The following is a 16,909-nucleotide window of genomic DNA, read 5'->3' as shown; positions in this document are numbered from 1 at the left end:
TATGTGTGTGTTTATGTTGCTGTAAAAGAGATGGTAAGAGAAGTGCCAGGTTTAAAAAAAAGTACTGGGGGTCAAGGCAGTGCCCCAGCATGACCGCAGTCTAATGACAGAATCAGATAAACAGAAGATAAAAGACACACACACTCACACACACACACACACACACGCATGTATATAGATGCATGCATGCATACATACATACATACACACACACACACACAAAAGGGGCTGCCGAAAAAGGTATCGCAAAAAGCCTGGTTGAAGGCCCAACCTTCTGAGTTCTTTTACAGGGCTTTAGAAAAATTGAAGGATTGCAGTATCTTTGTGTTAACACTATCTTTGATGCACATTTTTTTCTATTTCAGATGAGGATGTCAGTTCTTCTGACACCATGATGGAGCGGAGAATTCGTTTGAAGTCAGTCAATGTTCACATTACATGCACACTGTGTTCTGGCTACCTCATTGATGCGACCACCATCACAGAATGTCTGCACACATGTAAGTGAAGTTCTTTGTTTTATTGTACAACTATTCTCAGCATTTGCCAATTAGATTGTCTTCGTTTGTTTATTTTGATTCTTTGATGCCTTCTTTATTTTTCTTGTCTTGAGAAATGTTTTCAGCCATTGCTGGTTTGCGGATGCCTTTGCAGTTATACTTCGGCCCTCTTAGTGACAATATTAGGCTTAGCAATAACAGTTTATCTAAGTGGTAGATAGCTATCTTTGTTGTTTAGTCCAAAGGTTCTGATTAACCCTTTCGTTACCAACCCGGCTGAAACCGGCTCTGGCTTTCAGTACAAATGTCTTTTTTTCATAAGTTTTGAATTAAAATCCTTCACCAAGCCTTAGTCACAATTTATGTTCCTAACACTAGCTTAATGATAACTAAGTTATTTTACTAAATTCTTTGTTATATTTAAAGTAATTGAAAGAAACCCAGAGCATCTCAAAATAAATACAGTAATGAAAGGGTTAAACAAACCTATGATCAAAAGTGGTTAAGTTGTGACTATTTTCTTTTTATTTTCCAGGCATAGTTTATTATTTTTTAAGATGGCAAAATATGATTTAAGATGGTAAAGTATGATTTAAGGGAGATTTAGCTGCTACTTTTAGTAAATCAAGCATGCATATAGAGACTCTCTTGCTGGCTCTTCAGCTCTGAGTAAATTTTTATTTTGCAAGTAAATTTGGCAAAACTAAAAGTGATCAACACAGAGAGACAAAGATTATATAACGAAACTGATTAGGAATATCAACAGAATAGTACATGAAAACCACCTTAGGAGTATATTGTATTGTGACCTCCTTCGGTCATGAATGACCATGGAATTGCGCCTAGAAAGTTACCCTCTGAGGTACAAGTCTGGGCAAGGTTGTTTATGGAAGACCAGCAGTCGCCCACACATACCAGCCTTCTCTCTCCACGCCACCAATGTTATCCAAGGGAAAGGCAAAGACCGATACAGCTTGGCACCAGTGACGTCGCATCTCATTTATTATTAACATGCAAGTGGCTGAGCACTCCACAGACACGTGTACCCTTAATGTAGTTCTCGGGGAGATTCAGCATGACACAGAGTGTGACAAGGCTGGCCCCTTTGAAATACAGGTACAACAGAAACAGGAAAAAAGAGTGAGAGACAGTTGTGGTGAAAGAGTACAGCAGGGTTCACCACCACTCCCTGCCGGAACCTCGTGGAGCTTTAGGTGTTTTCGCTCTATAAACACTCTCAATGCTCAGTCTGGGAATCGAAACCGCGATCCTACGACCGCGAGTCTGCTGTCCTAACCACTGGGCCATTGTGCCTCCACAGTATATTGTATACTAAATATACATATTGGTTGGATTTCATACTTATAAAGTAGAACTGGAAAACTTTGATCAGCCTTTGCAATCAGTTACCAGACAAAAGTCACCCCAGAAGTTATTTAATATCTAAATCAACAAGCAAGGAGAATAATCCAAGTAGGATTAGTTGGTTGACAGTACGGATACTATAGAACAGGAGCATAGTATCACTGCTTGTTGTAAGGGTCAGCTAAAAGGGTTGTCAATGGGGAGGGTATCTAGCTGTTAAACACTGCCTGAAAAAGTGTGCAATGATGAATATGACTGTAAAGGGGCCTGCAAAGCTAGCCCCACCATAACAGGGAAAATGGTCTTAAAGCACAAGTTCATCATCATCATCATCATCATCGTTTAGCGTCCGCTTTCCATGCTAGCATGGGTTGGATGGTTCAACTGAGGTCTGGGAAGCCAGAAGGCTGCACCAGGCTCCAGTCTGATCTGGCAGTGTTTCTATGGCTGGATGCCCTTCCTAACGCCAACCACTCCGTGAGTGTAATGAGTGCTTTTTACGTGCCATTGATAATGAAAAAAGAAAATTGCACGTTGTGTGTTCAATCCAATCCTCACTCTGTGGTGATGGATAAATCTACAGATCCCAACTGTTCACTCCCTCCCTACCTACATAACTCATGTCTAGTTGGTTTGGACCAGCTGGAGCAACACATCAAGAAAAACAACACAAATGTATTGAACAGTCTAAATTTTTCATTCGATGTAAACATTGTTATTGTTGATTATTAAATGGTTTTATACTTTTTTCTATCTTACAGTCTGCAAAAGCTGTTTGGTTCAGTACCTGGATGACAATAACACTTGCCCTACTTGTGAAATTGTGATTCATCAGAGTCACCCACTTAATTACATCAGGTGAGTGGTTCTCTTCTAATTTCAGCCACCATTATTTGTACCACTGCTAGAAGTCATTGTATAATGTCATTATGCATCCTTTCATTTTTATATAACTATCCATCCTTAATATGTATGGTAACCTCTCTTGATAACATTTTTCTTGTATGAAGGATTGTGGGGAGCAGTGATAAAGGAAAAAAAAAATATTATTATTATTGGTAGAAGTGTGAAAGTGTCAGATACAGTGCATTGTATAGGGCAGCGAGCTGGCAGAAACTTTAGAACGCCGGGCAAAATGCTTAGCGGTATTTTGTCTGCTGTTACGTTCTGAGTTCAAATTCCGCTGAGGTTGACTTTGCCTTTCATCCTTTCGGGGTCCATAAAATTAAGTACCAGTTACACACTGGGGGTCGATGTAATCGACTTAATACCTATGTATGTCCTTGTTTGTCACCTTTATGTTTAGCCCCTTGTGGGTAATAAAGAAATAGGTATTTCGTCTGCTGCTACGTTCTGAGTTCAAATTCCACCAAGGCCAACTTTGCCTTTCATCCTTTCGGATTCGATTAAATAAGTACCAGTTATGCACTGGGGTCGATATAATCGACTTAATACATTTGTCTGTCCTTGTTTGTCCCCTCTGTGTGTAGCTCCTTGAGGGCAGTAAAGAAATAAGATATAGTGCATTGTAGTATTTAATTACAGCCCTTTATGTTCCAAGTTCAAACCCCACTGAGGTCAGCTTTGCTTTTCATTCAGTTGGGGTTGATGAAGTAAAGTATCAGTAAAATACTGGGGTCAGTTGTATCAACTTCTCTTCCCTAAAAATTGCTGGTCTTTCACCTTAATCAGAAACCATCATCAAAACATGGCAAGCTGGTGGAATTGTTAGAGCGTCCGACAAAATGCCTCAAGATATTTCTTCCTCTTTATGGTCAGAGTTCACAGCCCACCAAAATCAACTTTGCCTTTCATTCTTCCAGGGCTGATAGAATAAAGTACCAGTTATGTTTTTATTATGTATTTGTCTAAATTTTTTTTTTATCATACCTCATGTGCCCACTATGATAGGAATTGTTTCTGTTTTTAGATTTCACATTCGAGTTACCTCTATTTCCAGGTCTTTGTATTTTGAAAGTTTCTTCACTTCTTTTGGAGAAACGTTGTCATCTGTTGGTATTGAAACATTGATTAGAAAGCATTTTTTCTTGATCTTTGATAACTATATCTGGCCCATTGGCCTTAATTTTTCTATCTGTGTGTATTGGCATATCCCATAATATTGTTGCTTTCTCATTGCCTATACCATCTTTTTTCTGTTGTTATTCCATAGTGTTGGCATAACTTCCAGTGTATGTAGGTCCCAACTCTGTCGTGTCTGTGAATATATTCCTTCTTAGCCAGGACCGAGCAGCCAAAGACAATATGATTTATTGCTTCTTTGTCCACCTCCACATATTCTGCAGTTTCTGTTATGTTTCTTTTCATTATATGTTTTCAGTAATTTCTGGTGAGGAGGCTTTGGTCTTGTGCTGCAATTAAAAATCCCTCTGTCTCTGCTTTGAGTCCTGAGCTTCTCGGCCATTGTTAGGATTTTGCTTTGTCGATTTCTTTTGCATTTAGTTTAGCCCAGTATTTGCCATGATGGTGCTTTTCTTGCCATTGTTTTATTATGATCCATTGCTGTTCTAGTTTTAGTTTGGATTTCAGTTGTTTTACAGCTTTTATTGTTTCTTTTTCTTCATAGTTGTTTGGTAGTATGACTTCTTGTTTGTATTTCTCAACTTCCTTAAAGTCTGAAAACAGTTTTTTTATTTTGTTCGTGTTTTGTGGCTGTTTGTATTAGTTTTCCTTAATTCTGAAGTAGGTATTCCTGTAGTCCTATGGTGGTTATTTTGTAATAGTTTTCTAGCTGTATATGTGGACATTGTCCTTCTGGTTTTACAGTCTATGTGTCTTAGTTCTTCCATAGTCCAGTTCAGGAAAGTAATAGAATATCATCAGAGATTTTGCCCATGTGTTTACTGCTCATATTAGAGACACTGCTCATGTGTTTACTGCATTGGGGTTAGGGTTAGGGTTAGGATTGGTGTTCAACGGCATCAGGCTGTGGAATCTCAATATGGGAATAATGAGGTTACCCTTAGCCATAACTACCTCCAGGTCACTCTTGGGCTAAGTGTAGTACTTGTAAGCCCACCCCAAGACCATGAGGTACTTGGTTGGCATCTGGCAGGGTTAAGTCTGTCTCATTGGATTGAGGTGGACTCTTTAGCCTTGTTTGGCAAGTTCTCTAGAGGAGGTGTCTCAATAAAAACACTGGTGGTTGTATCACCATATCACCACAATCCTCACAGTGAGTGAAAATGTCAAGTACAAATGCATTGAACAATGGCATGAATGAGGTTGAAACTGATAATGGTAAAGGTTACTTTCCTGGCAGGTAGCTTACTGCACAGCAGAGTAGGGCCTGTCATCATCTACTGCAATATGAAAGAAAGGAGAAAAGACCGGCTGAGCTTAAATGCACCTGTGATGGGTTCTTCTTCTTCTTCTGTTGACTTTGATAGTTTGAATATGACCCAATATGACAGTAGAGTCAAATTTATTATTATGTATTTGGTTGACAAAGTCTTCAAATTTCACCTCTTGCAGTTTATTCAAGCAGGAGATGAGTGGTGGTGGTGGCTGGTGTGGATGCTGCTACTGTTTTGCATCCACTTTCCACACTGGCATTTGTTGGGCTGGGCACCACACTCCAAGCCCTTTCTTATTGAGAGCTGCTACTACTCATAGACTAGTGCTCATTCATATCATTTTGGCTTGATTTTGATGGCTCGATGCCCTACCTATTGCCAACTATTTTACAGAATGTACTGGGTGCATTTTCTTGCAGCTCCAGCACTGGAGATGTTGATAAGTTCTTGGTGTGATAAGACTAAAATGAACTCACAGCCCCACTTTATTGCTAACTACCTCAGACCTCTTGTGTAATAATTCGCTCCCTTTATTATGCAAAAAATAAGGTGGGAATGAAATAGAATTGACAAGGACCCTAGGAATTGCATCTAGGCAACCTGTTAAAAGAGAGTAAGTTAAAAAAAAAAAAGAAGAAAAATACGGATGCAAAGTAGAGAGGACTAATAAATCTAACCAAAGACAACTTTTCTTATACTGGTAACACAATAACATACATCCAGTCCATTCGGTATCAGGACAAAATCCCTCTGGATAAAATTTTACACAAAAATATTAACAAATAAATATTAAAAGTTTTTTTAATAAAATTTTTCTTTCCTAAGATATTTTTTATTGTAAAGAAAGAACAATAATCCTGGGGGATATTGACTGCCAGGGGATTTTGTCCTAGTACCGTCCATTCTGTGATGTGGTTAATGATAAGTAGGGCATCCAGTTATCAAAGAAAAACATGGTTCAGATGTACAGAAACCAAAAGACAGGTGAAGGAAAACAAGCAGATATATTAGTTTGATACTTGGGGAAGATGAAAAGGCTTTGAGATTTTGAGCTTATGCTCTTCAACCGAAAAGGATGAGAGAAAAAAATGGAGGGAAAAGAGAGAAAAAATGTTGATATTACTAAAAATATCACCCCAACCTCAAAAATTGAGTGACACTTGCTCATATTTTTCATTGAGAATTTCAATTAAGACTTTTACTGATGAATAATGCACCAGCCAATGAGTTATCCTGCTCACACTAAAGTCAATACTTTCAGCTCTTTTCTCCACTCCTCTTAATTTTCTGATGCTTTTATTCATCGTTGCATCTTCAAACCTGACATCTCCAAGATGTTGTCAATCCAGTTTATTCCAAATCATCCTCTTGTTGTTTTTCCTGAGGGCTTTTCCTGTGCACCACAATTTTTGTTGGTCATCTGCTCTTATGATATACTCTAAATATCTGTTACCCATCTATTTCTTTTACAAGGTTCCATTCAACCTAACTAGTTCTCCTAAAACACTATGCTGGGGATCTTTCTGTTGTTTTTCTATAAGCTTTTTTCAAGGGTGCATGGAACATTATTCAAATCCATACATTGTTATTTTTATTATTATTATAAGACAGTATTGTCTGTAAATAATATTTTAAATATTTAGAATATCAAACTGTATATAAATTACATCATGTTTAATGTTAACATTGTGTGTCATTCATGTCAGTTTATATTTAGTGCTAACATGTTACTAATATGTGTTGCAGCCATGACCGGACCATGCAGGACATTGTGTACAAACTGGTGCCAGAATTACAAGAAAGTAAGTATTGAAACAAACGCTTGGTGCCATGTAGTTAAGTCTCATGTCAGCCTTGCAAAGATTCCATTGCCCTAAAGACACTACAGAGGAATTTGAAGGAGATTCACCTGCTATTTCTAGTAGGTTAAGGACTAACTAGACCAGTGGTTCTCAATTGGAGACCATATAACCTTTGGGTGTCCACATAAGTATTTTTTGTTAAACTTTAGCTGCAATAAATTAGTTATATTGGTTTTATTTCTACAATACACAAAATATTAAGAAAAAATTTTTTTTATTATACTTCATAATAATATTTAATTATAAAAATATAATAAAATAAAAAAAAATATTGAATGGATATGAGGATCCACCCAAACATTATATATCTGTAAAAGTATGTTGAAATGGTTCATTTTCAACCAGATATCCATATTGAGACAATTTCTCCCAGATCTACCCTATTTGGAACATATATAGAAAATGCTGGTCTTGAATCAAAGGGGGTCCATAGGCAAAAAATGGTTGAGAACCACTGAGCTAGACACTCCTTCATTTGCTTCATAATTATATGGTCTCTGTGTAAATCAAATGATTTAGTTACTTCAACAATTGTATTTGTTAATTAGTCTACATACAGTGGAAACTGTATGTAGAAAATACTTACAAGATGAATTTCTGTGTTTGTATACCTCTGTCTTCAGCGGGCTTTTACTAGCAAGAGATTGCAGTAAAGTATATTACTATAGACACACAGATGACTTAGGGCAAATCAGAAGTGGTCAACAAAAATTGATATTTAACAAATTGCTTGTACTGAACAAATCATTGTTTTTGGCATAGGAAGTTAATTCCATAATACATACATATGTGTGTGTGTGTGTATATGTGTGCATGCGTGTGTGTGTGTATGTATATATGTGTGCATGCATGTGTGTGTGTGTGTGTGTGTGTATGTACACACACACCCACACACATACATCTGTGGCAGCCAAATTTACATGTTGAGAATGGGTCTTCTTAGTAATTTCAGAAGTTGCTCTTCATCTACTGCCTTCGTAGTCATTCTTCATAGTTGGCAACATAAACAGATGCCAACTAAGTGCATATATATATATGTGTGTGTGTGTGGTATATATATATATATATATATATATATATATATAGTAAAATGGGTTGTATGATATAACCCTAATGTTTTAAGTTTCTAATTTAGATATTGGAGTTTTTTTTATAAGAAAAATAATTTTTTTATTTGGACAGTACTTGTGTGTATGTGTGCATGCACGCAGCTGAATATGCATGCACTAGCACTATGACCCGGCAACGCCGGGTCATAGTGCTAGTATAGTATATTGTATTTTCTATTAAATATCTTTACATGGAAAATATAATATCGTGTTATGTTGTCCTAATACGTAATATTTCACAACTGCATATGGGGGGTATCTTGTTGGGTTGTGTGTAGTATCCTAACGGGTCTGCTGTATTATTTCAGATGAACTACGGCGGCAGCAACAGTTTTATAAGAGCAGAGGTGTTCCATTTCCAAAATCCATTGGAGGTCAGTATCTCTTTGTTTTACCTTGATTTTCCTGTTTTCACTCTTTATTCTACATTGAGAAAATAGTGCATCTTCTACTATAGCCTCGGGCCAACCAAAGCCTTGTGAGTGGATTTGGTAGTCGGAAACTTGAAGAAGCCCGTCGTATATATGTATATATATGTCTATGTGTGTGTATATGTTTGTGTGTTTGTCCCCCCCAACATCGCTTGACAACCGATGCTGGTGTGTTTACGTCCCCGCAACTTAGCGGTTCGACCTAAGAGACTGATAGAATAAGTACTAGGCTTACAAAGAATAAGTCCTGGGGTCGATTTGCTCGACTAAAGGTGGTGCTCCAGCATGGCCATAGACAAATGACTGAAACAAGTAAAAGAGAGAGTAAAAGAGAAAAAGAGAGTATGTGGAAATAACAGGTTTCTCCTACTTTTATTGGCTGTAATACTGAACTGCATACTTCCCTTCTGCTTTTCTCTCTATTTTACTGAATATTGATGCTATGATTTGGGGTCATGAAGCTGGATTTCATATCACTGAAAAATCAGAATATCAAATGTTATAACATCAGAAGATTAAAACTTTAAATTTTGAAATATTTTAAGAAAAAATAATAAGAAATGCAATCTCAAAAGATATTTATTTGCAACTAACCTTCATGTGTTGTTGTTGTGACCCCCTTCAATCATGAATGACCATGGGATTGCTCCTAGAAAGTTACCCTCCGAGGCACAAGTCTGGGCAAGGTTGTTTATGAAAGACCAGCAGTCGCCTATGCATACCAACCTCCCCTCTCCACACCACTGATGTTATCCAAGGGAAAGGCAAAGGGGCCGATACAGCTTGGCACCATTGACGTCGCAGCTCATTTATTAATGTGCAAGTGGCTGAGCACTCCACAGACACGTGTACCCTTAACATAGTTCTCAGGGAGATTCAGCGTGACACAGAGTGTGACAAGGCTGGCCCTTTGAAATACAGGTACAACAGAAACAGGAAGAAAGAGTGAGAGAAAGTTGTGGTGAGAGTACAGCAGGGTTCACCACCACCCCCTGCCGGAGCCTCGAGGAACTTTAGGTGTTTTCGTTCAATAAACACTCACAATGCCCGGTCTGGGAATCGAAACCATGATCCTACGACCGCGAGTCCGCTGCCCTAACCACTGGGCCATTGCACCTCCACAACCTTCATGTGTATGGTCTTATGATTAGCACCCTTTGTTAATTAGTTCCAGATAAGCTCTGATTGAGCAGTCTGATGATCAAAGGCGTTCCAACTGTGACCATCTCTTCTTCATGCATTGTGTATCTAGGACTACATTATTCAAAATATCTTTCCTTTACAAGATGAAAGCAGAAACAAATTATAGCAGGCAATTTGAGGACTTACACTATACTGTGGTCCATGATGGAATTTTCTGGCAACTAGGAAGTTTTGGTCCTTCTGTGAGACTGTTTTGTTTTCATGTCTCAAATTAGTACTTATGATATCTGATATCATTTACCCTAGATCTTTAGCACTTTGCTCATGATTATTATTATAGTGTCATCCAACTAAAATACAAATAGGTAGGAGAGTCCACTTTGCTGGACGTTGTTGTAGAGCTGAAAACGAGGCAATTTCTACTCTTCTCCTCTGGAAGCCATCCACTTGCGATACCAGAGGGTGCACACTCTCCTACCCTGATGTAATCTCCAGGGATACAGGCATCCAGCAACTGGACCTCCGTAATGCTATGATGGACCGTGAAGTCTGGCGTAGCATAGTAAATTCCATTGTCTCGACCATGGTCGAACAATGATGATGATGATTATTATTGTTGTAGAAAAGAGTATTTAATTGCATCTAGTATGATTTTGATTTCTGATTGCCATTGTTGTCTGATGTTTCATGGCCATTTTTCTTTATACCATTAAGTACAATAAAGTACATTCATTGACTGAATACAGCAATATATATTTAGAATGCTCCAGCTGTATAACACACAGTCGCTAAATTCAACAAGATAAGACAAATTTATTTATTCCTAGTAGCTTATCTATTGCACTTTATTATAACGGTTTGTCACACAATATACGAACAATTAAGCTGTTTTAGCTAACTTTGAATCACTTTTTATCTCTATTGTATGACACATTTTAAGCCAAGATAAAAGTATAAAAACCAACTTAGGATAGGATTATTGCCTTTTTGTTAGTTAAATGTTTTTGATTTGGATCATTCTTGAGCCTAAATTTTTTTTAACATTTTTCTGTCCTTGTAAATGCATTTTATTCTGTCATGTCGTTGTACTTTGTTAACAGTGTTTAAATCTGTCAAACCATGTGGTATTTAATATATGAAATCATCATGTAGTTTTCTAGCACATCCTATTTCAATTAACCACAGAACAATACTTTTTGCGTCATCATCATCATCATCGTCATCATTGCTTAACGTCCGCTTTCCATGCTAGCATGGGTTGGACGGTTTCTTGCATTAAATACATCTAAAGCAAACATTTTTCATGGACCTTTAATATACTATTATGGGTCCCTAATTTATAATTTTGCTTGCATGGACCCCCACCAAAATCTTATATGGACTCTGGTTGAGAACCACTGTGTTAGATTAATAAATAAAATGAAATACAAGAATTGGTCTGAAACCTCTGTCCATAAAACATTGCTTCAATTTAGTGTCTTTTTTCCAGTTGCAAAGAGTGAAGGAATTCCTACCATACACTCTTTTGTGTAGAGAATTGTGCTGCTAAAATTTCTGCTCCTGCTCCATAGCACATTCTCTCACAAGTGATAATGTGTGTCATCTTAGCTCTTTTAATACAAACTTACTGGAGACTGCTTCTGGTTCTGTTATATAAACTATTTTAAAGAGTTCCTATTTAAACTGAAACTTTACCCCATTGAACTTTTTGTTATATTTCCAAAACTGGCGTCCATGCTGCCGACAAAGCATGCAGAGTTCTGTTTTTGATTCGACGGTCATTCGGAATGCTCACAGCAGCCATATTCCTACCGCTCTATGTCACGCTGGTGAGACCCATATTGGAGTATGGGATTCAAGCCTCTTCTCCTTATCTCCTCAAAGACATACATCATCTCGAAAGAGTCCAGAAGCTGGCTACCCGCATGGTTCTTGGTCTCAAGCATTTGTCTGATGAAGAAAGGCTGAAGACGCTCGACCTTTATTCTCTTGAAAAACGCCGCTGCCGTGGTGATCTCATTCTTGCTCACAACATCATAAGCGGAAAGTGTAACCTCTTGAAAGAACTGTTCTTCACTCCTGCTCCAGAGCGTGGGCTACGGGGTCACTCCGAAAAGCTCTATCTACGATGGTTTCATCTCAATCGAAGGAGAGGGGCTTTCTCCGTCCAGGTTGCGGATCCGTGGAATAAGCTGCTGGATGAGATAGTGAAGATGCTGACGACCGCTTGGTTCAAAGTCTCTTTTGACCAGAAATGGCCTGAACTCTTTGTATGACCACCCTCCCTATACATAACTCCCTGTCCCCCTACATGGCCTTGCTTTTGCTTTTTGAGCCAATAAAAATTGAATTGAATTGAATTGAAAAATAGTTGTGTCACTAGATCTCTTCAAATCATTGATTATTTTCAAAATTAACTGAAACAGAGAGTATTTCATTAAAAATATGGTTGTGAAAGAGTTAACACAGTTGATATCTCTGGTTTTTCCTTTCCATTGTATTTTGATCATGTTAATGACCTTTGACATGTTTTATTTCCAGCTAATGAAGAGTGTGTGGAAACTGAACGGACACACACGCAACCACCAGATTCTGACACCCAAGACTATCATCGCAGCGATGAACAAGTTAACATCTGTCTAGAAGGTCGAGGTGTATCGATGCGCAATTTGAAACGTAAATTCATTCGATGCTCTTCACAAGCTACCATAATGCAACTGAAAAAGTTTGTTGCTTTGAAAGTATTCAACAGTTCAGCTAAGCATACAGATGTAAGTCTACCATATTTTCCATTATTTTAGTACAAATCTGAGTCTATTTGGCAGTAAATGTTTTGTAACAGGAGGTGGAAAATTCTCAGTATGCCTGTGTAGACATAACTAAATTTAGCTGTTTTCTGTGTTTAATATTTCTGTTTTTAATATTGTAAGTATATTCTTAGTAATAGGCTGTTATTTTAATTGGTATCCCTTCATAAATAACTGACTGACTGAAACCCCCCTTCGGTCACAACACTGACCATGGGATTGCACCTAGAAAGTTACCCTCCCAGACACAAGTCAGGGCAAGGTTGTTTATGGGAAGACCAGCAGTCGCCCATGCATACCGGCCTTCCCTCTCCATGCCACCAGTGTTATCCAAGGGAAAGGCAAAGGGGCTGATACAGCTTGGCACCTGTTACATCGCAACTCATTTCTACAGCTGAGTGAACTGGAACAACGTGAAATAAAGTGTCTTGCTCAAGGACACAACACGCAGCCCGGTCCGGCATTTGAGCTCACAACCTTACAATTGTAAGCTCAACGCTCTAACCACTGAGCCATGTGCCTTCATGATGGAAAATTTCCAGCTTCATAAATAAATACTACAGTAAATATATAATTGTTTATTTCTGCTTTTAATGCCCTTTCTTAATTCTTTCTCTCTTTTGTTTTTCACCCACCTCTTTCTTGCTATCTCTTTCTTGCAATCTCTGTCTGTCTGTCTGTCTCTCTCTCTCTCTCTCTCATTTGAAAATATTGGAATATTGCAATAGCTTAAAAAGTATAAAAATAACAGAAGATTAAAATGCTGCAATATTTTCCTGAATCATTTATGTTCAGAGAAAAGCCAAAGGCATCTTACCCTATTTATGTTAACCTAGCTATCTAAAAAATAGGTATGGTCCTAAATTCTTTGAATTAGGAAGTGCATACTTTTATAAAAGACATGGGATCTTTTTGGTTTGAATGGCAGTTTTTTAAAATAATTTCCACGTAACTAAACACTTTTAAAGTTCGTATACTGATAGAATGTGTTTATAAAATATCTTTTTCTCTTGGCTTTATTGAGAAAATTCTATAGTTTGTAAGATATTTGTTGTTTCTTTCTTTCAATTTCTGCAATTTTAACCAATCAATGACGTCTATTGAGGTGAAAACATTCTGTGCTGTATGAATATGTCCCTCGTTTAAGAAAACAGATTGGGTTTATTTACATTTCTGAAGAAAAAAGATACTCTTCCCCCATCCCTAACCCTTACCCTAACTCTAACCCTAACCCTAAAACATTGAAATGCAATAGATCGATACTAGAGTCATAATTATGGGTGACAATTTCATATGACACCGCTAGGAAAAACTGCTGTTCAAACCGAAAAGATCCAAGACCTGTTTCAAGAGCATGGTCAAATATACGAATCTTTCACGTTCATGTAAGCAGTCATATTAAACATGCAAATTTATGCGTTTTATTGACTTTTGTTGGCAGTCTTTATAACCAGAAAGTCCTGTATTAATATTCATATTGATATAAGATATACAAATACACTATATCTCACAGAGACACCATTTATATGACATTGATACCCAGTCATAGCCATTCTCTCTCTCTCTCTCTCTTCTACACACACTCTGAGCTTCTTCAGTTTCTGTTAACCAAATCCAATCTCAAGGCTTTGGTTGACCAAGGACTGTACGTAATTGAAAATTGAAGGCGACTGTATGTAGTTTTAAGGTGGCGAGCTGGCAGAAATGTTAGCACGCCGGGCGAAATGCTTAGCGGTATTTCGTCTGCCGTTACGTTCCGAGTTCAAATTCCGCTGAGGTCGACTTTGCCTTTCATCCTTTTGGGGTTGATAAATTAAGTACCAGTTATGCACTGGGGTTGATGTAATCGACTTAATCCGTTTGTCTGTCCTTGTGTGTCCTCTCTGTGTTTAGCCCCTTGTGGGTAGTAAAGAAATATGTATGTAGCTGAAGGCACTTGCCCATGGTGCCACACAGACTGAGGTTGAACCTGAAACCACATGCTTAGGAAGCAAACTTCTTAATACCTGCACCACAAGGTGCAGGTATTAAGAATTTTGTGGCAGTGATGGCATTCCCTAATTTTACCTGCTTGCAGTGATTTTGAGTAAAAGAAAAAGCGACTCATTTCTTTGCTGTTAGTAAGATAAACATCAGCTCTCTCTCTCTCTTCCTCCAGATGTGTGGCAATTGTCTGGTGTGAGCTAACAAGATGATATGTCAGACACAGTCACTATCAGCTGGAATTCTGTAACCAAACCATTGTACATATTTATTTCTTTGAACGACACCTAGTAAAAAAAATTTAACTGAAATTTACAAACTGTGCAAAATTTCTCCAATATTCAATACTGAATGAAAGCAAAAAAATAAGCATTCTAAAAAATGCTAATGTGTCTATTGTTTCTTAGATATAGATTTGTTTCCTAAACTATTTTGAGTATGGAATTTTGTTTCATTTCACACTTTCTACTGAGGAAAATGTTCATTGATTATTTCTTCACAATGAATTTCATTTCCATTCCAACATCCCCCAAGTTAATCCAGTTTTGTTCGTTCAAAAGTAAGAGATAATTGGCGTAAATATTCTCGTTAAGTTTCGTCTTCAAAATACGTATAACAGAAACTTGCTTTCAAGGTGAGCGTACAACAGGAGAGACCTTCAGAGGAAGACCTCCCATCCAACAAGTGTTTTGGCACTTATATCTGACTCTATGGATGCCAGGCCCACCCGGGTCATGACTCCTTGGTGTCCTCCTGCTGTTTTCCAAAATCTTGTCTCCAGGATTTGAACCTGGGTTGTTCTTTTGTTCCCAGGTCTGTGTTTCAGCCCACCAGGCTGACCAACAAAGGAACCAGCTCCCTTCTTGCTTCTATTCCAGTAAATAACAAATCCTTAAGTAGGTCCATTGGTCATTCCTCTTTGCTTACATCCACAATGAGCCCTTTCCAGCAACATCAGACAAGCATTTAATTGTGGAAGTTGTTCTGCAGCCTTTGATACCTAACTGCCTGAGTAGCTGACAGGTTGATGCAGCCATGAATCCTTGCAATCCAGCTTCAACTGGCTTCACAGTGCAGTGGTAACCCACACTCCCTAGCTGCTTTGCCAGTTCACCATATTTGTTCATCTTAAAGATGTGTTACTCTTCTATGTGGCTCTCGTTAATTCAATAAGAATCACTTTGGCATCCTATTCAGACCCTAAGACAATGTCTGGTTGCCAGCCATTCTTGGTGATAAACTCTGGGTAGTTCTTGTGCTTCTCACTAATGTCTGCAGATATTTCCCAAGAATCCTCGTGTCCAAGTAGGTTCCTTCCTGCTACAAATTCATATCTACTTATCTTCTTTGCTCCAACCATTTTCTTTCTTTCTATGCTAATGAAGGTCACTTTTGATTTGGTTGTGTCCCACTGCATCTGGTGCCAGATTGAAGTGGTCAATTCTTCTAGCACTCTGTTGTGCCTCTATGTGTACCTGCCATCAGTGAGAGCAGTCTTGTAGGAATTCAGGGCATAGTCTATTGACTGGGGTTTGTCCTTGCACAGGGGACATATTCACATGTCTTCCATGCCCCACTTTACAAGGTTGGTGTTTGATGGAAGCAAGTCATAAGTTATTCTTATTATGAAACTGAATCTGAGTGGTGCCATGTCTCATACATCATTCCTTGTGAGAGATTTCTGCATTGTAGCATCCCAAGTTGTCCATTACTCCTACTGAGATTGTTGGATGGCTTTCACACACATGTTTCTTTCCTCTTCACTCCTAACTTCCTGAATCACAAGATCCCTTTGGACTTCACCTGTTGCTTTTGACAACCACTGCACATTGGTATTTCCCAATCCTTACCTTCCTGTCTGGGTAACCCCCCATCATTTCTTTATATTAAAGTGAAAGATGATTGATATTTTACAAATTTAATCTGTGTTTTTCATTTAATTTTTCTTTTAATTTATAGATTGATATTCTCTGTAATGATGCCATCCTAGGAAAAGATCATACGCTGAAATTTATTTCAGTCACAAGTTGGCAAGCCAAAGTAAGTTGACATGTTACCTGTAATTTTACCTGATTAACAATTGATGACAATTCTGCTTAAATGTTTTATAAATTTCTCCCATGTTAGTGGCCAGGGTATTTGGTTCATGATCGTAAGGCCATGAGTTTGATTCCTGACAGTGCATTGTGTCCTTGAGCAAGACACTTTATTTCTCATTGCTCCAGTCCAGTCACCTGGCAAAAATTACTTGTACCTGTAGTATATGTCACACTCCATGTTATGCTGAATTTCTCTGAGAATTACATTAAGGGTGCACATGTCCATGGAATGCTCAATCACTTGCATATTAACCCTTTGGTTACTGTATTTATTTTGAGATGCTCTGTGTTTC

At 38.0% G+C, this 16,909-nt stretch overlaps 1 protein-coding gene across 2 annotated transcripts in view; it reads left to right on the top strand.

Annotated features, from left to right (window-relative positions):
- LOC115219897 (polycomb group RING finger protein 3-like) overlaps positions 1-16,909 on the top strand; it is an 88,693-nt gene that overhangs the window by 70,363 nt on the left and 1,421 nt on the right. For both annotated transcript variants that reach the window (XM_029790204.2, XM_029790203.2), the window contains 6 exons: positions 366-500; positions 2,627-2,723; positions 6,929-6,984; positions 8,462-8,527; positions 12,269-12,498; positions 16,477-16,557. In XM_029790204.2, coding sequence (XP_029646064.1) covers positions 392-500; positions 2,627-2,723; positions 6,929-6,984; positions 8,462-8,527; positions 12,269-12,498; positions 16,477-16,557 — 639 coding nt within the window. In that variant the 5' untranslated portion in view covers positions 366-391. The remainder of the gene's footprint in view (positions 1-365; positions 501-2,626; positions 2,724-6,928; positions 6,985-8,461; positions 8,528-12,268; positions 12,499-16,476; positions 16,558-16,909) is intronic.

The sequence above is a fragment of the Octopus sinensis genome, linkage group LG15 (genome assembly GCF_006345805.1).
Source record: "Octopus sinensis linkage group LG15, ASM634580v1, whole genome shotgun sequence".
In the NCBI taxonomy this organism is placed as follows: domain Eukaryota; kingdom Metazoa; phylum Mollusca; class Cephalopoda; order Octopoda; family Octopodidae; genus Octopus; species Octopus sinensis.
This window is presented reverse-complemented; position numbering and strand designations above follow the sequence as displayed.